General features: G+C 29.0%; 1 protein-coding gene and 1 long non-coding RNA gene across 2 annotated transcripts; both read right to left on the bottom strand.

Moving 5' to 3' along the window:
• Nucleotides 1-817: 817 nt before the first annotated feature.
• Nucleotides 818-16,356, bottom strand: LOC112720101 (kinesin-like protein KIN-14F). The gene is made up of 18 exons (XM_025770922.3): nt 16,204-16,356; nt 15,723-15,934; nt 12,677-12,840; nt 11,995-12,138; nt 10,965-11,348; nt 9,904-9,972; nt 9,578-9,814; nt 9,403-9,484; nt 8,618-8,713; nt 6,663-6,842; nt 6,465-6,571; nt 5,806-5,984; nt 5,194-5,358; nt 4,849-5,102; nt 4,390-4,553; nt 2,446-2,652; nt 1,670-2,295; nt 818-1,214 (listed from the first exon to the last, which is right to left on the bottom strand). Exons 2-18 carry the CDS (start codon nt 15,907-15,909, stop codon nt 1,049-1,051), a joined length of 3,411 nt encoding a protein of 1,136 aa, XP_025626707.1. The 5' UTR covers nt 15,910-15,934; nt 16,204-16,356; the 3' UTR covers nt 818-1,048.
• Nucleotides 16,357-21,824: 5,468 nt separating this feature from the next.
• Nucleotides 21,825-22,977, bottom strand: LOC140176484 (uncharacterized). Its single transcript, XR_011868090.1, has 3 exons — nt 22,823-22,977; nt 22,677-22,731; nt 21,825-21,885 (listed from the first exon to the last, which is right to left on the bottom strand). It is a non-coding gene; the product is annotated as an uncharacterized lncRNA (long non-coding RNA).
• Nucleotides 22,978-25,277: the final 2,300 nt, after the last annotated feature.

Genomic DNA, 25,277 nt, shown 5'->3' with positions numbered 1-25,277 from the left:
AAAATTAATTACTATATATTTATGTATAAAAAATATATATATAATTTAATTTATTTTAATACATATTTTTATATTTCAACATATATTTAACACTAATAACTGATTTTAATATGCACATAATATAATGAACAATGCTAGGACCAGCAATATTTGTGATTGGTAGCCATCAACTAGCCATTAATGATGATTTGATGGTGTGAGATTGGTGTGAGATATCATCCAATGACTCATTTCTCTGCTGGTTACATGCTGGCCAATATGCAATAAAATTGCTGGCCCTAGACTTTTCCTAATATAATTGTATTCTCCGTTAGTATTCTAATGACAGATACGTTCTCTACTGAGTTGCCATCTTTTCCAAAATAATAATTCTCTAGCTTGACATACATACATAGGATCTTTTAAGAGGGTAAAAATAAGAACAAATTTCGACTATTCAACTACATGGGGTCTTGTAATAACTTTAAAGGGAAAGCGGAAATTAAATCTCTCACTCTTACATATTCATATAAACTAAAATTAGCTGTATCTATATCTAGTAATGGTGTAAAAAGCACATGCATCTGCAGGACCAATATGCATAGTAATTGGCCCAACAATGAAAGATGACATTCATAATGATGATGATGATAATAATAATGGCGAGATATAGTTCATAGTTGGTAACTACTCCCAAACCAATAACTTCGGTGTCCCTCCCTCAAATAAGGAAAGGCACCATGCAGCTTTTAACTAAGATTATATTCTCACCGTGATGATCACGAGCATATAGCGTAGATCCTCGGGTAGAAAATTAAAGTAGCAACAAGTTGAAAAATGTAAATCATGCCACCATAATACTTCCTTTATAATATATGGTTAAAATTACAATGCATGCTCAAGACACAATAATATAGATAGGTGACACAAATTAATTAATTAGTCTCAAAAAACCTTCAAAGTCTGTATGAAATTATGTGATATAAAATTGCTGGAGTAGTATCTTCTGTACAAAAGTAAATAAATATATAAAAAGGTATATAGTATATAACTGATTAAGATGAAATCTTCATGATAAACCAAGAAACTTTCCACGTGGGGTAGATCTGCTCCTTCTAAATTCAGGCATGGTTACTGTCTTACTTGATTCTTTAGTATTACTACCTCCTGAACCACTCAAAAATTTGTTCTCAACTCTGCTAGCTGATAATGGTTCTCCTCCTTGCACCATTCCTCTGCATATGACAAAAAGGAAAAAAAAGAGGGTTATATTATTAACATTGAGACTAGTTATATATGAACATAATATTTCTTAAAATGAAACATCTAGGTACTGTTTTCATTGTGTATTTATACTGATAGAGAAAAAAAAAAGTGATGTTTGGATTTTATTAAACATATATAGAGACGGATAATAACAAAAAAATGAAGAGATAGAAAGAACATGGTTCTAAAAACCGATTCAAAACGGTCGGTCGAACAAAAAATAGATGACTATTGTAGAACAAAACTGCCACTAAATAAAAAAATCCGTTTTAAGCTAATTGAACTAATAAACCAATAGTTAAATCACTATAGATTGCAGAATACAATGGTAATTTGACAGGACAATTTTTTTTTGTTTCTAACTTTTGAAGTTAAAAAAAAATTAAACAAAATAATATAAAATAGAAAGTTCTAATAAGCATACCTTGAACCAAAAAGATTATGAGAAGTCCTTGGAAAGTTATCATGCATCTTGGTTAGATTTAAAGCGCCACAATCTGTAACAGATTCGGTAAAGCCAAGGCTATTTTCTGACTGATCTGAATAATCACTTGTTCTTGGTGACTCCAAAGCAATTTCACCAAATGTAGTAGTAGGCATCACCATATCATGCTTTTGATTAATCTTAAAGGGTGATAATAATTGACAATTATTATTCTTAGCCTTACCCTTATTATAATAATAATTATTATTATTGTTACCATCAACCTTAGTGATTTTTCTAATACCACCTTGCCTTACTACACTAAGTGCTTGCTTGAATTGTTCTTCTTCGTTAATTTCTTGATGAAGTTTCCTACTAGATGGGAATGGATGCTTGATGATTGGTTGGGTTTGGTGGTTATTATTGTTATTGTTATCTGCTGTGTCGATTTTGACCTTGATTTTAATGACTGATGAACCTCTTTCTGTGGATTGTGATCTCCTTATAACTGGAGGTGATGGAGATCTTCCTTTATGGGAATTAATATTTTCCATTTTTGCCATTGGTGAATCCAATGCTGAAGGGAACCTTGACCTTCTTTGCTTGCCCGATGAGCAACTCCTCCCCTGAAAATATTCAATTTTTCATATGCTTAAGTTATTGGACTCTTCGAATAAAAAATACTAAAATTTACCCCAAAAATAAAATTGAATTTTTCATACGTATAAGTTATTCAACTTTTCAAGTTAAAAAAAAATACATATGCATTGGATAACCTCAAAAGTTTTATCATCTGTTGGTGTTGGTCTCTGACAAGTCTCTGATTTCATGGTGGTGGCACTACTGTTTCCATATTTGGGCAAGCGATAAGGTGAAATAGCTCTTCCTTTCTGTGATTCAATGGCATTTCTAGAGTTATTCCCATTCTTCCATTGTTCAAGTTCTGTTTCCTTCCTTTCTAATGCCAACTTCAGACCTGCAATCTGCACAAATTTCCGGAAACCTTTGTATTAATTTAGATAAGGGAGACGAAAAGAAAATGGTCAAGAATTTATAATTAATAAATATTAAATAAAATAAATTTTGATTTTTTTTATTAATTTTTTTTAGTTACTAACATCTCTGAGAGAATGAATCAAGTAAATGCTATTAGATTTAAAATTAAATGATACAGTTCAGTAATCCAATAACTTCTCGAAAATTGAGAAATAACTCACACTTGTAAATTATGATCAAGAGTGGCAAATGGGCCTAAACCCGCCGAATCAGCTCGCATAACCCGCCAAAATAGGTGGGTTGGGCTGAAAATTTAGGATCGTCAAATAGCAAAAACTCGCCTAACCCGCACCGCTTAAACTACGGGTTTTGGCGGGGTAGGGCGGAGTTTCCCGCCGGGTTTAGTATTTTTTTAGTAAGAGGTATTTTTACAATTTTTTTGCCAAAACCCAACTTCCCCCAACCCAACTTATAAGAGAATGAAGATAAAAATTGAGTGTTTTGCATTATGTTTATTTTGTTTTAGAGACAATATTTATAATTATGTTTTGGATGAAAACTTGGTTTATAATTATGTTTATTAGATATTTATAATTACAAAGACTTTAATGTTTGTGAATATAAAAATTATAATTTCTTTATACCTTTAGAAATTATAATTGTTAAAAGTAAAAAATGGAAAAAAAAAATTATACCTTTATATATATTATTTAATAATTAAAAATAAAAAAAAAGGTATTTGGCGGGCTTAGCCTGTCAGCCCGCCAGTCCGCCGTTAGGCGGGGCGCGGTGGGATTCTGGGACTGCCTCACTAGGCGGGCGGGCAGACCAACCCGCCAAAAGACGGGCTTCTGACGGGGCGAGGTGGGGCAGGGCGGACTTCTCCGCTTGCCACCCCTAACTATGACATGTGCATAGTCTATCAAAAATGTTTGGTAATAAAAAATAATTAGCCAAAAGTAATTTAGATTTACTTTATTTAATATTTATTAATAAATATTAAATAAGACAAATTTTGACGATTTGCTTTTGGTTACCTAGCACGTAAAGCATGCCTTGTTGATATTTATTAGGAAAAATTTTAAGTATACCAGAAATATTGGTATTTTAGTTGTTTTAACAGTTGATCTTAATAATAAAAAATATATATAATATAGAAAAAATTTCAAGTGTATCGGAGAACACCGGTGTTCCAATTGTTTTAATTGTTGATTTCAATTAATATATATTATATATATTTTTTATAATTCAGATCAACTGTTAAAACAACTGGAACACCAGTATTTCAGGTACACCTGAAATTCTTCCTATAATATATTAATTAAAATCAACGGTTAAAACAACTGAAATACCAATATTTCCAGGACACTTGAAACTCTTCCTATCTATTAAGCTAATATTTAAAGTTAAGTTCATTCAATGTCATTTCTAATACGATATTAGAGTGAATTTGATTCAAATATTTTACTAATTTTTGAAAAATGAAAATTTATGTATAATTAATTATTTTAATATGAAGTTGATAGTTATAAATTTTTAAATATTAATTTAATCAAACATATTAAATTATCTAATAATTTTTTACTGGTAACGTCACATCAAAATAACTGTACATAAATCTTTACTTTTTCAAAATTAAGTTAATCTCGTCAATCTCATTTAGAATAAATGATATAAATATGTATGTTTGAGAAAACCTAAGAAAGTAAAAGAAGAATATGAACCTCTTCCTTTAGTTGTCGGATCTCTCCAGTTTCTTTGTTAGTTTGAGCAGCACCAAGTGAAATGGATGCAACCCTTTCAGCAAACTTGAGTGTGCTAAGTGTCTCCCCAATTGCATTAACCTCAGGACTTATGTGAACAAACATCAAAGTTTTTGCATGCCCACCTATTCATACAACAACAACAACAAACCAATAATACCATTCATACACTAAACACTCTTGACACCTGAATAAAAACACGAAAAGAAGAATGCTAGGTAAACAATGACAATTTTGAACAACATGAATAACTACCAATCAAATAAAAATATACTACACCTTAATTTAATACTACTAATTAAATTTAAGGTTAATTTACTCTTTTAACTCTATTAATTCACATTATTTACACATTGTTCAAAAATGTTGTTGATTATCTATACTTTTTCAAACAGGAATAACAATGTATATATTTGTTACCTAAAGAATCTTGTAAGACTTGTGTGAGCTTGCTATTTCTATAAGGAATATGAGGACTTTTTTGTGCAAGAGCAGAGATAACATCTCCAAGTGCAGAGAGTGACCTATTTATATATTGAGCCTCTTTTAGTCTTTCACCAACAGCTTCAGATTTATCAACTCTTTCACTTCCGGCCAGATCAACTAGGTGGAGACAACCACGAAGAATCGAATTCGAAACCAGTTCCACCCCTCTAACATGAACGGTTAGAACACTGCAAGAATCATCAAGTAATAGATGTGAAAAAAAAAAAAAAAATTTCCTGATGTGTCGATACATAATTAGATGGTTACGAAAAATTGTACCTGTGAGAACGGCTGCTTCGAAGGTTTAACGCAGTAGCGCCCACGGCGCGGTTCTTCTGACCGATTCTCATCAAATCAAGAACATCTTGGGTACAAGTGACTGGAACTATGAATGCATCAGGGACATTTAGACCATTTAGTTGAGAGTTGTTTCGTATATCTAATGTGAATCTTGTTAAGCAAGTAAACAAGTTGCAGTAGAACTTCAAATATTTGTTTTATAAATCTCTATAGTTTAATATTTTGTAATTAAACTCTTATATTTTGAATGTTACTGATTAAATTTATTTGAAATGGTTCAATTAAGTCTTTATAATTTAAAAGTTTTATAATTAAATTTGTATAATTTATCAAACTTCAATAGAGGAGTTTGTTTACAAAGTTTTTTGAACAAGAGATGTAAAGTTAATTATTAGAAAATATTTGTTATTTAATTTTTTTTAATGTATATTTTATACAAATAGTTAATTTGGAGTTGATTTTTTGTGTATACTTAATATGGTTGCTGCTAATAATATTGAAGCAAGTAATTAAAAATAGATTATTATAGTAAAAAATGATAAGTAGTATAATTAATATATAAGAAGGTAGTATTAATTTGTTGAAGGATATCTTCTATTAGAGGCATCAATGACTAACAAGTCTCTGACTTGTTCATTGTATATCTCAATCATCTGAACATAAACTTCATATTTTATGGCATTTGTTCTTTCCTTCGATATATCAAATAAGTCACGCAAAGCCCTATAGTTTACACCCCATGTCTCTTCATTTGTCAGATCAGGACCACTCTATACAACAACAAATATAAGACATGTCATGAGATATTCAAAACTTAATTGTAGTTGTGCCTAGATAAATCATAAGCTAGATGAATAAAAAGTAAATTAATAAATTAAAAGTTTAATTATTTTTCTGGTTCTATTAGTTTTATCGAATTTTCAATTAGATTTCTATATTTTTTTCTTTTCAATTAGGTCCCTATATCATATCAGATTTTGTAACTAAATCCTTACCATTTCAAAAATATTAAAATCAATTGAATATTCTATTAAATAAAATAGAATATTCAGTTAAATGTTAGACATATTCGTTTATTTAACGAAATATTTCATTAATTCCAATGTCTTTGTCACGACAGAAATTTAAGTCATTTAACTACAAAATCTGATATGGTATAAGAATTCAATTGAAAAAAATATATGAAAATCTAATTGAAAATTGAATAAAACTATACGGACCGACAGAATAATTAAACCAAAATTAAATACCATTGTATAGGTCTTTCCTGAGCCAGTCTGTCCATATGCAAATATGCACACGTTATAACCATCTAAAACAGACCTCACTAGTGGTTGAGTGTCACCATATATTTGCTCTGCAAATCATAAAAATAATAACAAATCCAAAATTTAAGGAAAAATAAAAAAACCTGTATATAATAAAATCATAATATATAAAATACATACCTTGTGTTATGGTTGTTCCAAACACCTTATTGAATGAAAATACCCTTCTAGAATCTTTGCCTTGCTTAAGGGGGTTCACAATCATCATGTCTCCATTTTCTCCAATATAATCTACTGTACACTCTCCATTTGATTGTCCTTGTAAGAATGGCCTCACTCTACAATACACCCTAATGGTTCCTATATAAAAAATAATTATTATTATTATTATTATGTTATAAGTGTTGGGAATAAGACACAATTCCCCCTTGAGAAAACACCTTTGACAGAGAAATAAAATAGACACAATCACAACACAAGAATTTAACGTGGAAACTCCAATTACCGGAGAAAAAACCACGGCCGTTGTCAAATGACAACCAGAGAATATCACTATGTGAAAATTGTTACAACACATAGACTTCTTTCTCTCACCGGCACCCCAGTACACCCACACTCTTTCAAAGCAAATATCTAACTACACCTCACAACACTCTCTAATCAAAGAGTACAGAGGAAAAGAAAAATCAGATACAAGCTTAAAGTGTTTCTGACTGGTGCAAAAACAAATGAAGAACTTAGCCTCATATTTATAGCCTAGGCCACCCACTCCATTTGCTATCCTAAGCAATGTGGGACTAATTCAACCAAATCCTAACAATCTCCACCTTGATTGAAATAGTCACACATCTTCAGCTTCCATTGTCAACACCGACAATTCTTTGCTGCCATTGTCTATACCGACAATCATAGTTCAGAGAACTATCATACTCCACCATGAAAGTATACTCACTTGGAATTAGACCACTCCAAGAATTTCGCCTTGGTACAGATCGAAACCTTGCTGAAAATTCATGGTGCAACTTCCAAATTGGCTTTTCCTGGAAGTTCTTCAGCCATCGACCTAACTCCGCCACACACCTTGCATCTCAACGCCAACCAATGCCCGTGTGCAATTGTGGACCTGATTGCCACAACTCATCCTTATCCATGGCAGTGCGGTAATACCATGAGGATACTTCTTGTCTTCTAGAGAACATCATCTTCTCTCATAGAGAGAGCAACCAGAGATCTTCTCCTTCAACGCCTTGTGCAAACCTGATTGTATCAACACATCCTTGACTTGTACTTGCCACAAGCCAAAATTGATTCTTCCATCAAATTTCTCTATTTCAAGCTTCACAGCACTTGAATATCCTGACATTGTTGCAACCGTATACTGGAATATTATAACTCAACTGTAGACCGTGCACTAGGAAGGGTCCCCAGGAAAGAGAGGTGGGTCACAATGGACACACTTAAATACCAAGTCTTTCCTTAGCCAGAACCTTTTCCAAACTGCACTCTCACAGAGTCACACTGCCTTCCAGCAACAACAACAGCAACCAAAGATCAACCTCAAGCCACAGGACAAAATTCTTTTCTGATGTGGAAGGTCAGACTAGGCTGCAACCACAGAGCATACTAAGAATAAATCCCACCGAACCGAAGCTCTGATACCACTTGTTGGGAATAAGACACAATTCCCCCTTGAGAAAACACCTTTGACAGAGAAATAAAATAGACACAATCACAACACAAGAATTTAACGTGGAAACTCCAATTACCGGAGAAAAAACCACGGCCGTTGTCAAATGACAACCAGAGAATATCACTATGTGAAAATTGTTACAACACATAGACTTCTTTCTCTCACCGGCACCCCAGTACACCCACACTCTTTCAAAGCAAATATCTAACTACACCTCACAACACTCTCTAATCAAAGAGTACAGAGGAAAAGAAAAATCAGATACAAGCTTAAAGTGTTTCTGACTGGTGCAAAAACAAATGAAGAACTTAGCCTCATATTTATAGCCTAGGCCACCCACTCCATTTGCTATCCTAAGCAATGTGGGACTAATTCAACCAAATCCTAACAATAAGTAAAACATAGATATAAATGATCATAAAATTGATGATTATGGATTGTGTACCTTTGAGGTCTTGTATTTGATTATAAAGATTACGATTCTCCTCCAAAACTTTCTGATAGGAAGAGGAGCCCACTTCAAGACTCTTGATATGTTCCTCTGAGTATGCAACATAATGTCAATAACTAACAAAGCTAGAATGCATACTAAAAATTGATATATACACTAATTGGACATTTATACCCTTACTTGGAAGAAAATTCCTTGCTTGGTGGCAATTCAATAACGCAATTAATTTAATATTTTATTTTTATGTCACATATTTTATTTTTTTTACTGTATCATTTAAAATATATTGTATCTGTCCATGTTTATTTCTAAAAATTTTTTTGACAATAGACTTGTTTGGATGCCATTTTTAAAAAAAAAAATTTAGAAGATCTTTTACAAAAATAAAAGTAATTTTATATTTAGATATTTCATGTAAAAAAAAATTATCTATCAATTATGTTTAGATAAAATAAGATAAAAGTACTTTTTGTTCATTTATTATGTGAAAAACATATTTTTTAAGAAAAAAAAGATATTTTAAAACAAATATACATTGTAACTTCTCAAAAAAGATATTTTTTTATTTTTCTAATACTTTTACGTTTACTATTAGAAATTTGTTAAACATACTAAAAAAAATTTTTTTTCATTAAAAAAAAATATCTTTTTTTTAATTGATTTAATGGCACCCAAACAATCACAATATTTATCTTTGTTTTTATATTCTATTTTTATAATTAAAATCTAGTTAGACTTAAAAGTAAAATAAAATAGAATAAAAAAAAAAAATTGATTACCTAGCCTACTACTTTCTTGCTCCCATTCTGACTGAATTTGTTTGACCTCCATTTTTGTCTCTTCAAGAAAGTATTTCATTTCCTGAAGCAAGAGAATAACCCTTATTTCAGTGAATGGTGCTAACAATGTTAAATGAATAATTATAGTAAGTTCCACAATTATATATATATATACCTCAAGTTGCTTCTGTTGATTATTGATTACTTCAATATGCTTGGAGGAATAATTGCCATTATTATTATTGTTATGCCGAATATTTTCACGTTTACCACCACAAATGCAGAATTTGGAGAAATCATTTGATGCTAAATTACTTCTTTGATTAAGATATAGTGAGATAGCTTCTATGAACTCTCTCTTTGATAGGCATCCAATATCACCTTTCAGTATCTTCTTCAGGAAAAGTCCAAGCTGCCAAATTTTTAAAAATTGAGATATATATATTGTCAACAATATTTTAATTGTTAAGAACCAATATACATGGAGAAATTAAGAAGTACCTGAGTGCCTTGGGAAGTAAGCAAGGATGAGAAATCTTTGACTACCTTGCTAAGAAGGGTATCAATTACCTACAAATTGTCACCCATATTATCACCAATAACATTGCATGAACCATAACAATTTTATAAATCATACAAACTAAGAAATGTTTGTTGTACAAAATAAAACAAATTAAAAACTTTAGAGTAAATAGACAAAAATATATATATAATAGTTTGAAATGGTCAAAAGTACACACAAAATATCGCAAATATTAAAAGTATACTCGAAAAATTATTTTCGATGGACAAAAGTGTCATGTCATATTTTTCATATATATTTTTGTTCATTTATTCAAAACTTTAATTTCATCTTTAAATTGTAATTAAGTATGATCTAACATAGATTGTGGCCTTTTAGTATAATAGTCAACTTAGTTTTTAAAGAGAATAATTTTATCTAGAGAATAAACTAAATCGCGAAATAATGTCATAAAAAGTTAGGAGTTAAATTTAAGAAAAATGATAAGCCACTTTACACATATTTTTTTTGCACCCTATATTTATATGAATTTATAACATAAAGCATAATTATCAAAATTGGAGTGATAATATCCATTTCCTAAATTTAATTATGGATAAAGTATATTTTTTGTCCTTGAAGTTTGGTAAAAGTTTCAAAAATACCTCTAAGTTTTATTTTGTTTCAATTTTATCCCAAAAGTTTTCGATTTGCATCAAATATACCTTTGACGGCTAAATTTTCAAAAAATTTAAGACTAGTCTAATAATAATACATAAAAATTATACTTGATTTGCTTGTGTTGAGGGTTGTTCTTATAAAATTATTGTTGAATTAATCTTAAATTTTTTGAAAAAATTAGCCGTCAGGGGTATATTTGATGCAAATCAAAAACTTTCGAGACAAAATTAAAATAAAATAAAACTTAAAGATATTTTTAAAATTTTTATCAAACTTCAAAAACAAAAATTATACTTTACTCTTTAATTATTTCTTACAATCTCAAAGATGAAATCAATTAAGCTTTTTCTTTTGAAAAAAAAAAAAAAATCTTACCGACCATTGCATTGAAAGGCAGATCTTGAATGTGATCAGTTTCTCTAAGGTATGCCTGAAGAAGCCTGAGTCCAAAGTGATCAAAAAGGAAAGAGAGTGTGTTTGCAGTTCTTGCTTCTTGAATCAACAACTCTTGAGAAAGTTGAAGAAATTCTAACAAGTGTTCATATTGTGATGCCTCTATTTGTTCATCCAACAATGATTGATCATCAGCACTACTTTGATCACTTCCAATTGTGGATAATGAAGAAGGAGAAGACCTCTTTGGAAATGAAGTAATTCTCACAGTCCCACCATACTTCCATACTCCCTCTCCACCGGATAACTTCCATTCATGGTACCCTTTCAAACATAGAATGCAGTCTACTACTTTGTTTGAAGAACCACCCTGCATCCATGCTTTGAAACTTAATTGAAACACATACACATTTCATATTTTAAAAAAATTGTCTCACTATTTTTAACAGAAAAATGTTACAGGACTATCAGAATTTATTATTTTTTGTCATTATTTTTAATTATCAATTCATTTTTTTAGTCTAATAATTCAACAATATATTTTTTGTCTACACTTTTAAATATTGATAGTTAACTGCTGGCCAAAAATACTAAATTTTAATAGTTTAATTTCTAGTTTTATTTTTTTTATATTAAGGCAATATTAATTGGTTTTTAGTTTTGATAATGCTTTTATTTTAAATTTTATAATTAAATAAGTATTAATTATACATGTTTATTTATTTAAAGGTAATTTTATCTATTCACACAGTACAATTTTAAGAATGATCAAATTTTTACTTAAAGAAATTATCATTGAAGTAGAACTAATTAATATTTATTGAATTTTTAAATAATAACAATATAATTAAGTTTTCAATCAAACTAAATAAATTAATGTCAATAGTTTTAACTTTTAAGTATTGTATACTAAAAGAAATATATATTCGGTGAAATAGAAACTGAAGAATCAAATTAATGATGTATGTGAATGATTTCTATTATATATATATATAAGATAAGCTGGAAACTCCAACCTTCTCCAAATCAGAAGCTTCAAAAGTGAGAAGCTGCATATCTTTGACAGCCTCCAAAAAGTTTCTGACATTCTCAAAATATTGAATTGCAGAGTGGGCTGCGCCCTCTGCGCTTGGCACCGCAACCCCACCATTCTCCACCACCTTTAAAATCCAATGCAACATTAATATTTTTAGCTTATAATTACAGTAATTTATATTAAAAAAATTTAATACAATTGGTTTATGTAATTTTATTAAATTTATAATTAAATTTTTATATTTTTAAATTAAATTTTTATATTATTTTTAATTTAATAATTAAATTTTTTTGTATTAAAAACGTTAAAATTATTAGAATATTTCTATAAAAATATGTAGTAAAAAATTTAATTAAATTTGTAATTAAAAATATTTTTAATTTATAAAAATATATTTAGTTAATTTTAATATTTTTATATTAAAAATAATGTAAAAACTCAATTTATATATATATATGGATCTATTTCTAAATTTAATAAAATTATAAGGAATAATAGAATAATTAAATCTAAAAGAAAAACAACAAGAAGTTCTTAGAAAATGCATGCAAATAAGAAAATTATACAAGAAAAGAAATGCATGTTAGAATAAGAAAAGCTTTAATGGTTGGATAAGTTTTTGATGTGTAGAAAAGATTTGATTAGAAGAGGTGAGAGAGTACTTTGTAAACAGCACGAGGGTGGACTTTGTTGAGGAGATTGCAAAGAATGAGTCCATTCCGAAGCGCATTGCGGAATTCTTCTTCTGAAGGTTCTTTTGGGAGCAATGCTTTTGCTGCTTCATCCATTTCTCTAACCCATTCTGATGCTTCGTTTCTCCTTGAAGCTGATCACTCATATATATTCATATCAACTCATTACTTAATAACACAACTAATTCTATTTTATCATCAAATATCCCTATTTATATCATTTTTCTATAAATAAATCAGTATTCTTCTTGCTTTTTCCTTTTGTATATGCAGAACAAAGAACGAAAATATTGAAAAAAAAAAAAAGTTAGATCGAAATAACGTTTATAGTTAAAAAAAATAGTAAAATCTTATTTTAAGTGGTTTAGATATGTAAAAAAAATAAAATAAAATATTACGAAAAATAAAAGTATTTAAGTATGACATAATTATACTTTTTTTATATTCTCTATGTATATTATTAAAATATTATTTATGTATAATCATTCTCAATGTAAATATAATGTATGTTAAAGTATAATGATATTATTTGATTCATGTAACTAAAACTAAATATAGTGAAATAAGGTTTTATTATTGATGTTATTCTACCAAGTTACATGCATGCATAGTTTTTATTTCTCGATTTAGAGTATGCCTATTTAATTTGTTTAGATGTTATCAATAAGGTCCATTTATTTATAGAGATAGGACATAAAAATTGGAATACAGAAATATATAATCGTGTTTGGTAGAAAAGATATGGATAGAAATAACGTGTCTAAAGACACTAAATTAGTATATTTTGTATCCATTTTAACAGAAAGAACACAGAAACACTAAAAAAGAATACAATTTATTTTTTATTTTTTTTATTATTTTTATTAATTTTTTATTATTATATTTTTTATTATTATATTTTTCATCTCAAATTTTTTAAATGAAAAAATGAGAATAAATTAAATTTTTATAATTTATTTTAGTTTTTCATCAAACAAAATATAAAAATACAAAAATTTATGTCTTTATCTTTTAATGTCTTATTTTATCCTATTTTCATATTTTGTCCTGTGTTCTGTTCAAAAACAAATGAACTCTAAGTGTAATCAACTAATTAATTGACCTATCTAGCTCCTTTGTTAAAAGTTCTCTTGTTTCTTCTTTACAACAATGCTCTTGAAAAATGTGAAAGTATCCTTGGAAGCAATGCAACTATATATCCAGTTGTCAAAGAATGTTCTTTCATGAAAAGAGTTGTAATAGTAATTTTTGGGAAACAGTTTTAATTAACTTTATGCAAGCTGATTTTTTCACACAGATTTGAAGGAATCAAGAAATTTTAAGCGGAGAGAGTTTTAATGTTTCCTTTTTATAGTCAAATAATTCAGATTCAATTTCAATTTCATTGGGTTTTGACTTTTTTCATTACTATAACTTGAGATTAGTTAAAAAGACCAAAGAAATAAATGACACCCCTCTAATCTAATCCTGTTTAATTACAGTTTCTTCAATCTCAATCAACAAAGATTAAAGTTAAAGTAGACAAACAATAATCATTTGTTATCACAATAATAATGTGGCATGCATCTTAATTAATTAGATAACACCAAAATTATTATATATGGCGTTTCTAGCTTTGATGAAGTGGCTTAATAGATAATGTCAAAGATTATATGCTCCAACAACATAATATATATATATATATCATCACACAAAATTTTGGACCCACACTAATATTATTTTTGTGGGGTATATTATATTACCCTTCATCAATCATCATCATGCTTTGCCATAACAATCTTTTGCTTCATCACAATATTTTTTTTCTTTTCTCTAACCAATGTTTGTTTAGTATATAGAACCAACTATTACTTTTTTGTTTTCTTCTCTTTTATTTATTTTTCTTTTATTAAATAAATGGGGTCCATGCAATGATTTGGTTGACCAAAAGAAAAAGTAAAAAAAAAAAAAAACAAATAAATTACTTTAAAAGAACAACATGAAATTTGTTTCTTTTCTTTTCCACGGGGTCATAAGAACCTAACATCACACCAAGAATTGTGCCTCAACTCAAGCATCTTTTTCCCACTCATTTACTTTTGATAAAGAATTATATCACTTTTTATTTTTGGAGTAGGAACTACACCACAATAAAAAAATAAAAAATTAAAAAGAAAAAAAAATAGCAATGAGGATAAACAATTTTCTTTGGAAAATTACTTGTACTTTTAAAATGGTCCTGTTAGAGAGGCGACAAAAATTAACTAATAATCAACAAATAAAAAATTTGTATGTCCAAATTAAAAATTCAAAGATTACATATCCAAAATTTGATCCCTTTCCAAATTAAAATTTTATACAATTAACTAATTAAGTTCGTTGTGTTGTTTGCAACTCAGTACATGCAAGAAGTGAGTAATACTATTAACAACCAATTTAATTTAAGAGTTAAAAATAAAAAAAATAATTATTAAAATAGAAATTTCATCTTTAAAGACAATAAAATAGATGTAAATAATTTAGCGTATTTATAAACATAATTTCTGTTTCCATTTCACTAGCTATGAACTCTCATCATGATCTCTTTAAACTTAATAATAACAAAGTGATATAAAGTTCAAAATACTACTATAAACAGAGAATAGTTCTTCGGCCAATGTAATTTTATAATAACTAATAATAGAAGAAATTTTAACAAAATATGTTCAACTCAAATAACAAGTTTTTGTATTTAATATGATGTTAATGTTTTTTCTAATTCTTATTTATATTAATATAAATTTGTTTAACATCATCATTGATAATTAATGCATAAAAACTATTCTCTTATAGGCATTTCTTATATCTTCTTATATAATCACATGGAAATTATTTTTAGAAGTGCAAGAAATATATATGTAGTAACCTTTTTTTTAAAGGCATTTTATAAACCATAGGATATTAATTTAGACATTAATTAGTATAGAATGATGTATGAATAAAATAATTAAAAGGAGACAATTGATTAATTAAGTGATATATGTATGTAATTAATTACCTGCTTCCTCTGCCTTTCTTTGAGCCAATTCATGATCATTGAAACTTTCCTCTAATATTGCTATGGCATTCTTTGAAGAAGCTTCATTATTATTATTATTGTTGTTGTTGTTGTTAGGAACCAAACCCTTCAATCCTCTCTTTGAAGGAGAAGTGAAAAATGGATTATGGAAGCTCTCTTGTGGCATCTTCAATAAATTATTCTCCTCTTCTCTGATACATATATATATATAGAACCAATGTAAGGATATGAAATTAGATAAATAGAATTTGTATCTATATAAATAAATCTACCAATATATGCATGATAGTAATGTATATATAGAATCAAAATTAGAATAGTTATGCATTGTGTTTGTGATTGTAATGTATATAATCAAGGGAAAAAATAATAAGAGAAAATTGAGCAAAAGAAAAAATTTAGATATATAAGACTTAATTATGATGTTTAAAAAAAAAAAAAAAGAAGATAAAAGTGGTACCAGTATGTGGAAGAAGAAAATGAAAGCTAAGATAGAGGAAACAAGTGAGAAGAAGCTTATTTATATGTTGAATGCTTGGCTTCAATGCTAATGTTATAGTGATATAGTGGTGATGTGAGTGAGAGAAGAATTTTCAAATGTGATCAACGATTCAACGCTATTCTTTTTAAATATAATATTAAAATTAGTAAAGTGAAAAAATAAAACATTTTTTTTATATAAAGAATAGTATAAGACTTAAACTAAGAATCAAATAAGATAGCAATGAGTTATAGCTCAAATGGCATAGTCTCTCCATGCTCAATTAAGAGGTTGCGGATTCGAGTCTCCTATCTTTGGTAAAAAAAAAAAAATCAAACAAAATAATATTTAATAAAGAATAATAATATATAAGATATTTTACTGGAGATAATACGCTAATACTTTTTTCTGTTATCATAACTACTCAAATTTAAACCTTTTAAATTCTTGTTTAATTAATATTGTTTATATTAGTAATTATTAATTACTCTTTAAAAACCAAAGGGTTAAAATCTAAACAAAAAAAAAAGTGAGAGAAAAACTAATAAAAATTGAATAGGAAAATAGTAAAGAACAATTAAAACCTTTTGACTAAAAGATTAATATAATGAACATGCTTATTGATAGCACTGATTTCAATTTAATTTGGTTGGTGGTTTCTTTAAAACTGCATATATCATGGATGAAGACTAACGATTCTCCCTCTTGAAATTATATGTCCTTTTTCTTTTGTTGAGATTGCTGCAACGTAACTTTTTATGAATCATTAAGTAAGATAGTTTTATTGTTTGTGTTTATAAAACTTTTAAAATGATAAATAATTTTTTTTTGGAAAAAAGAGTTCAACACTCTAGTGGAGCAAGTACAGATATGCAAGGGACATAAAATTACAACAACTTCTATGTCATCTCCGGCATAGTCATCGACAACTTGAGTTATCTATCACACCACTCTGTAGCACGTGTAAACGCTTGATCCACACAATCTGCAACTCCTGTTGTCTTATTATGAAATATAATTTCGTTCCGTCTTAGCCAAATAATCCATATTACTGAGAAGAATTCCACTATCCAACTCTTGCGTTGCGCCTTTTAACTGGCATATATCTCCAACTCTCAAAGTGATCTTTCAAATTACCAGGAGCAGTCCACTCCTGTCCAAATGATGATACCCATGCACACCACACCTGCCAGGAGAACTCGCAAGTAACAAATAAGTGTTGGATGTTTTCAACATCCTTCTTGCACAACACGCACAAGTTATCATTCTGTTGTATGATTCTCAGTCTACTCAGTCGATCCTTTGTGTTGACCCTCCCTACCAATACAAACCATGCGAACAACTCGACCCGGGGTGGGACTAACCCTTTCCAAATTTCCTTTGTGAATCCATAGCTTAGTATCTCCTCATCCAAAGTCTCCTCCTGCAAAACCTGCACAAATGAGTTAGTAGAATAAACTCCTTCTTTATCAAACCTCCACACCACTCTGTCTTGCACATCTGCTATTAATCTAATAGAATGCAAGACTTGCAGCAACTGGTCCAATGTCTCGGTTTCCCATTGGCGTAATTCTCTCCTCCATTGGAAGTGCCACACCCACTGTATCCCATCCCAAAATCCACAATCCCCGATTACTGATCCTTGTTGGTTTGAAATCAAGAAGAGTCTCGGAAAGGAGTCTTTGAGCTTTCCCACTTGGAGCCCATGTATCCTCCCAGAATCTGGTGTATCTACCACTTTTCACTTCCATAGCAAGGCCATCAATCATCTTTTGCCTGACATGTTGCTCCTTTATTTGTACTTGGCATATGTCTCTCCACGGTCCCCCTCGCGTTGGTAGCGCCTGAGTTGATAACAAATGATTCAGATTCAAATTATTGCAGGAGCACACAATCTTCTTCCATAGAGGACAGTCTTCCTTTGAGAATCGCCACCACCATTTAAACAGTAAAGCAGTGTTACGGACTACCGCATCACCCACTCCCAACCCTCCTAACTTCTTTGGAGCCTGGACCATCTCCCACTTCACAAGAGCCATACCCGGTCTTCCATCATCCTTTCCCCAGAAGAATCTCCTCTGCAGGGAAATGATTCTTCGTGCAACTGTATTTGGCATCTTATATAAGCTCAGGTAATAAATAGGAAGACTGTTGATCACCGACTTGATGAGCACTAGCTTTCCCGCCTTACTAAGCACCTTTGCTTTCCACAAGCTCAGTTTCTCCTCCACCTTATCTAGAACCGGCTTCCAAGTTTTCACCAACTGTGGATTTGCTCCCAGGTTAATGCCAAGATACCTCACTGGTAAGGCTGCCTCCTGACACCCTAGTAATTGACACATCCGGCTGACCCACTCCTGGCTGCAATTCACTGGTATCAAGTTGGATTTTTCATAATTAATGCTCAATCCAGACATAATTTCAAAGCATCTCAGTAGTCTCTGATAGTTTCTTACTGTATTCTCTTCTGGCGGACAGAATAATATAGTGTCGTCAGCAAATTATAGGTGTGACAACTCTATATTATCCCTCCCAACTAAGAGTGGAGATATTCGACCGTTCCTTACTGCCTCTCCAATTAAATAATTAAATCAAACATCATTTGTTAGTATAGAACAATATATTATTATATATATGAGTAGAAAAAAATTATATTGACAATATATACAAAATAAATTGTTAACTAGAAATGCTACATTATGATCTTGATATTATTTATTTATTTTAGTGGAAATGACATAAAGGCCCTCCATTGGGAGTGTGAAATGAAGAAGCTGAAGTACAATTATCTCAAAAATACATGACAATAATAAGTCAATATCATTGCTTAAAACAGAAGAATTAAGGCAAATTTATATATATATATATATATATATATATATATATATATATATATATATATATATATATATAGCACTAGTATATATTCATCATATGATATTATTATAATATAAAAGAATAAGAGCCGAAAGTCCAATGTTTGATACCAATTTCCTAATAAAACGTTGGATCCCCAAAATTTGAATCATTGCGGAGGTTAGCTTTGTGCTTTTTTCCATATTCATGTTTTTACATTTTGCACCCCATTTTATGGACCACACCCAAAGAGAGCTTGTTTTGATTCACTTTGTAGCCTTTTTTTTTTCCTTTGGTTGGTTGGTTAAAGATGGAAGAGACTTCATCTAGAAGCATGCATGCTGTGCCCTTTGCCTATTTAGCATTAAAATTAGAGATTGCCATCTTTATCAAGAGAGAGGGAATGAAGTTAATGGATCATATGTCTAGAATAATTTTTCAAATTTTCTATTTTAAGGTATGGTGGATTAAACATTTTATATTATGCTAAGGTTTTAATGTGTGTTTGCGGGTTATAATATAAAAGATAGTTATTTTTGTTGATCGATATAGCATTACATAATTAAATATACATATAAATTTTTTTTGTACATTGACAACATATTAAAATTAAATTTTATATTATTATAATAATATATTTTAGTATTTTTTTAACACTAATAATTAAGAATAAATAGTAACTTAATTAAATTAAAATAAAAATTCTTGAGTTAGAAGAACTATTTGGAAGCAAGAGATTTATTTGGATGGTTAACAAAAATGTTTAAAAATTTTGTCTTCCAAATAATAAAACTCGTAAATGAAGTTTAATTTAATAATAAATGATGGATCAAGTGCAACGTTGATGCAGCATTTCTCGAAGTGTTTTCTGGAGGAGCAACAGCGGCAGTATTTAGAGACCATGCTGAAAACCTCCTCACAGCTTCAAATTTTAGAATTGCAGCTTCCTCGCCTTTAGCTGCGGAAGCATTAGCGGTCAGAAAAACACTAATAATAGCTAAGAACTTTTAACTAAAAAGAATTATCTTTAAATTTGACAGTTTGATGCTCATACAAACTCTACAAATTAGGTTTTTCAATCGGATCTAATTTCGGGACAACTTTGAGTCTTGGCAATTTTTTTCCCCTTCTTTTGACTTGCAATATCTTCTTTAATTGTCCTTCAATATGTTTGGAAATGCTGTTGTGTCACATAAAAAGATGGGTAAAGTATTGGATTAGTTAAACGGCGTTATATATATATTACAATGTGATGACCCTGGATGCCTTGATAAATGGGGAAAAGATGGGTTGGAAAAAAAATGAAAAAAAAAAGACAACAAATAACATTAGCAAAAAATTAATTAAAATAATCTAAAATTATTTTTTTTAATATTTATTAATTATTATTAAAATAATTATATAATTTTAAACATAATAAATATATAATTATAAATATTTTATATATTAGAATTATTAATAATATATTATATAAAATAATTTTAGATATTATCTCCCAAACTCTCCCATAACAAAAACAGCTAAGAGCACAGCCTTCGATCTTGCTTGTAAATATTATAGATTGATCATAGCCTCAATTTCTGCAATGTCAGAAAAAAAAAATGCAAGTTTTTTATTTGAGTTAATGTGAGGCTGAAAATTGATGTTTGTCATTCATAATTGATTGGGGTCCATTGAGATTGCAACTTCTCAATGAAAGTGATTCACGTATATTATCATATCCCGCATGCTAATATATATATATACACAGAAAACTTCTCATTGAAATTCATGTTTTTCACTCATCACTCGATTTTTCTTTTCAGGCTCATTTGTATATACACAGAAAACTGCTTTAATTTCAAATGACATCAATATTGATTTAAGTAAATATTATACTTTTGAATAAATTTATTTTATATAATTTTAAGATAATATTCAATTTGACCCTCAAACTTGTATACAAATTTTAATTTAGTCTTTAAAATTTTAGTTGTCTATATTTAATTTTCAAACTTTACGAATGTGACTTATATTAGTCCTTCGATAATTTTTGACACACAAATGTTAATGAAATATTAACTTTGACAGTTGGATGTCATTTGGATTCTTTAAAACAATATTATTTTTGTTTTAATTTTCATTTTCAAATAGCCTAAAAACAACATCGGAAGTGGTGTTTATTGAAACTTTTCTTCCCAAAACAAGTGATCCAGTATTATTTTTGGACTATTTAAACGTTAAACCAAAACGGTGTAACACCCTATCACACTAAGATTTACGCTTAAGTCGTAAAACAGAGGTGATGTGGTATTACGACCTCTAAAATAAAATGAGTACATATAATAGTAGAAGAATTATAATATGCTAGGAGACTTGAAGAATAGAGGAAATAAAAATCGCGAAATGAAAGCGCAACGCTCAAGGAACGAGTTAACTTGCGTGTTAAGAAAACCATAACTATTGAACATAAGATAACAGAAGTAGGAATAGAGTGACAAAGATACAAAATTACAAACTCCTAATTCAGCTTGCGAAGTCAAGACTGGCCGGTGAATATTTACACATATATATACATATCCAAAACCCAAAAGTACATATACACAATTCTGTCTCTCCATAAACCTCTAAGAGGATAAAAAAGAACAAGTTATGCAGAGAGAAAGCCAAGTATATATATATATATATATATATATATATATATATATATATATATATATATATATATATATATATATATATATATATATATAAAAAACAAAATAACCCAGTAACTACTTCGCCTCAAGAGTCCAGACGCCTAACGAGATGCCTCTCGACCTGCATCTGAAAAACAACAACATAGTATGGAATGAGAACTGGAGGTTCTCAGTATAGTAAATGTGTCACACACATAATATATAAGGTCTTGGGAATGCCAGAGGCAATCCTAGAACGCCGACACTCAGATTACAGAGCTTAAAAGGTGGTTTTTTAAGAATATTTAAACCTAACTTAACTCAATCTTAAATCTAAGTCTCATACTGCCATTCCTCTATACCTCCAACTCCATCATGCATTTCACAGACAGATAAACAGATAAAGGCAAGCATAAGAAGGTTACAAGTACTACAGGTAACAAATATACATTTAACATGGCAAGTACATTTAGGCACACCCAGTTAATACACAAGCAAGTAATTCAAGTAATATGCATATGATGCATGCCTGTCCTATGGCTGATGAGGCTCATCTGTCGGTTATCCAGCCAACCCGACAAGTCTGAATTGAACTTATCCTGTGGTTCATCAACAGGATACTAAGTATTAAATATACACATGCAATCCAACTTATCCTATGGTCATCTAGCCTAAGTTTTCACAAAACATTATATATTAAATGCAAAAAACCTAAACCATACTTTGGCCGATTTCCACGTAACGACCAAAGCTATTTATTCAAAATCAAGGTAGCCCCTCAAAATTCAACTAGTCAGCTTCCTCCAAGTTCCAATATTCACAATTTCAAGTTCTAATTATTTATTCACAATCTAATACACATTCATAACACATATATATCCAATTTAATACTCAAAGCTCAAATTCAATGAAATTAAAATAAAATTATTATTTCCTCACCTTACCCAAGCTTCAAATAAACAAGAGTGAACGTTTTCCTCAACCTAATTGGACCCTAAAACATCAAAAATCAAATAAATTCAACCTTCCTATTCAAAATTCGAAAATTGGGAGAAAAGAGTAGCTGAGAATATTTAAGGGCTTACCTATGAAATTGTTCTAGTAGAAATGTAGAGCTCGACGCGGTGGACGTGTGGCCGCAAACGATACGACGATCGGAGCTCGGACGGAGAAGTTACGGCGTATGGAAGATTGCTGTAAGGGTTCGGTGAAGTTTCGTTCTTCCCTCCCCTTTGTGTGCTGCAACTTCGTTTCTGTTAAAATGAAGGGGAAGAAAGGCTTTGGGCTCACTTAAAAGGGCTGGTCCGGTTGAGCCTATGGGCTCGGTTCAACTGGCTCGACCCGTTCGATCCAATCTTGGACTGTTTTTTTTTTTTTTAATTAGTGTCAAAATTATCATTTCGATGAGCTCTATCCTAATTTGATATAATATTTGTATTTCTAATATTCCTTATTAAAAACTAATTTATTAACTAATTATCTACTAATTTAATCGGGATTTACAAACAGCGTCATTTTATAAATTCCAGCGTGACATTTAGTTGTCCATGTCAACGCTCTATTAATATTTGTGTACTGAAAATTTTTTCAGGAACTAATGTGAGTCACACTTGCAAAATTTAGAGACTAAATAGAGACAATTGAAATTTCAAAAATTAAATTGAAATTGGCATATAAACTTAGAGACAAAATTAAATATTAACTCTATATTTTTTTAAAATTAACAGTTAGATTAAAGCTTGTATTATAGATTATTTCTAAAAAGCTTGTAGAGATTTAGAATAGCTTAATTACGATATCTTTTATATGCTTAAGAATAAACATAATATTATATATATAATTCACATGAAATTATTGTTACAATTCAGTATATATGAGTTGAATTAAGCTAGTTATACATACTCGAATTAAGTCTATTAGGTTTTCTTAAATGATCTTTGGCTTGAATTAATTTTGCCTTTTTGTGATATATACAATAAAACAAATCATTTTTCCATTTCAAATTTTCAGTATTCTTGTTCATTAAATTGATATATATATTGTTTCCTACAATATTTTCTAACCGAGTATGTTAACCGAGTATGTCAAGGACTAATTCATCATAAATTTAAATTATATTTAAAAATTTATCGTTGGTCAATAAATTATTGTATATAAAAGGCAAAATTCAAACTCAATACTTATTCAAGTGATTGAGTATCACTCAACAAACTTAAATTGGTTTATTAGAATTATATATAAAATAAAAGAAAATAAAGCTATGGGAGGAATTTTTTTTTTTTTTTTGTCTTGAGAGAGAAATAGTTGCGTTTCTTGACCAAAAACAATAATTCACTTACCCAATGTTCAATTTCTTTTTGGGCCTAACACGAACCTAAAACTCTTTTTTTTTTCCGGAATGGAACCTGAAATTTAAAAGTTTGGAAATTTAAAATCTTTAGGGCCAAATGGAGCTGTATATCAAATCAAAACGAATACAAAAAAAAAAAAAAAAGAAAAAAGAAAAAAACTAATCAGACCTAAAGGAAAAATATCAGCACATCTCTCTTTTGGTACAAGACGGATATATACCACTTTTTCATTGACGTTTCTCCATAATACTAAAAATCAAATAGAAAATATAGAACGAAAATATTCTTGATTTGTACAAAAATTTCTTAAATAAAAAAATTATTGACGAAAAAATGGTGGTTTTCTACAAAAGCTCATTGCAATTTTTTACTTTATATTGATATGATATGATATGATATGCAAGGGACATTTTTTCTTTGTTTTTGTGTTCTTATTTCGCACCATTCTTTCCACTTTAATTGTTGACCAATGAACTAAAGGGTTTTATTTAATGACAGGTGGCTATAAAAAATGTAATACTTTCACAAAAATTCCATAATTATTTTTAGAGATATTCTTTTATCATTAAATAATAAATTATAAAATTTAATTTAATATGTTATAAAAATATTACTTTTATTTAAAATATGACTAAACAAATAACTCATATTTTTAACATAAATATCTTTAATTGAAATAATAAGGTGTCATAAAAAATAATCCCAACTATTTAATAAAATAGGTTTTTTTTTTAATATACAAATGAATATTTGATGTTTCAAAAAAGTTTGATTGCATTGTAAAAAAAAATATTATTCTACTATGTTAAATTTAATTATCTTATTATAAAATATTTAATTATTTTATTATAAATGCTTGGTATTATTGTGACCGATTATCTTTGTTACAAAAGTATGCAAAATATATAAATTTATCCAATATATATGGCTGAGCTTATAACTAATTTTTAGATTTTATGGAACATTTTTAGTTACCTAAACTCATAAGAGATTTTCAATTCAACACCACCGAAAAGAAATTCTAAATTTTAAATTTTAAATTCTAAATCTTTAATTTTAAACTCTAAATTATAAACATTAAATTCTAAATTTTAAACTCTAAATTCTAATTTCTAAATCCAAATTATTAATATAAAATATAAAAATAAAATATATTTTGTCTTTAATATTTTTAAAATTTTTTAAAAAT

Source organism: Arachis hypogaea, chromosome 11, assembly GCF_003086295.3.
Source record: "Arachis hypogaea cultivar Tifrunner chromosome 11, arahy.Tifrunner.gnm2.J5K5, whole genome shotgun sequence".
Classification (NCBI taxonomy): Eukaryota; Viridiplantae; Streptophyta; class Magnoliopsida; order Fabales; family Fabaceae; genus Arachis; species Arachis hypogaea.
Note: the sequence above shows the minus strand (reverse complement) of the source record. Positions and strands in the feature narration are given on the sequence as shown.

Excerpts from the sequence above, each read along its gene's own strand:
- LOC112720101 (XM_025770922.3), bottom strand. The coding sequence starts at position 15,909 with ATGCCACAAGAGAGCTTCCATAATCCATTTTTCACTTCTCCTTCAAAG. Across the intron at positions 5,359-5,805 it reads ATTGATGCCTCTAATAGAAG|ATTAGATATACGAAACAACT; the intron begins ATATCCTTCAAC and ends AACAAGATTCAC. Across the intron at positions 2,653-4,389 it reads TCCGACAACTAAAGGAAGAG|ATTGCAGGTCTGAAGTTGGC; the intron begins GTTCATATTCTT and ends AAATTTGTGCAG.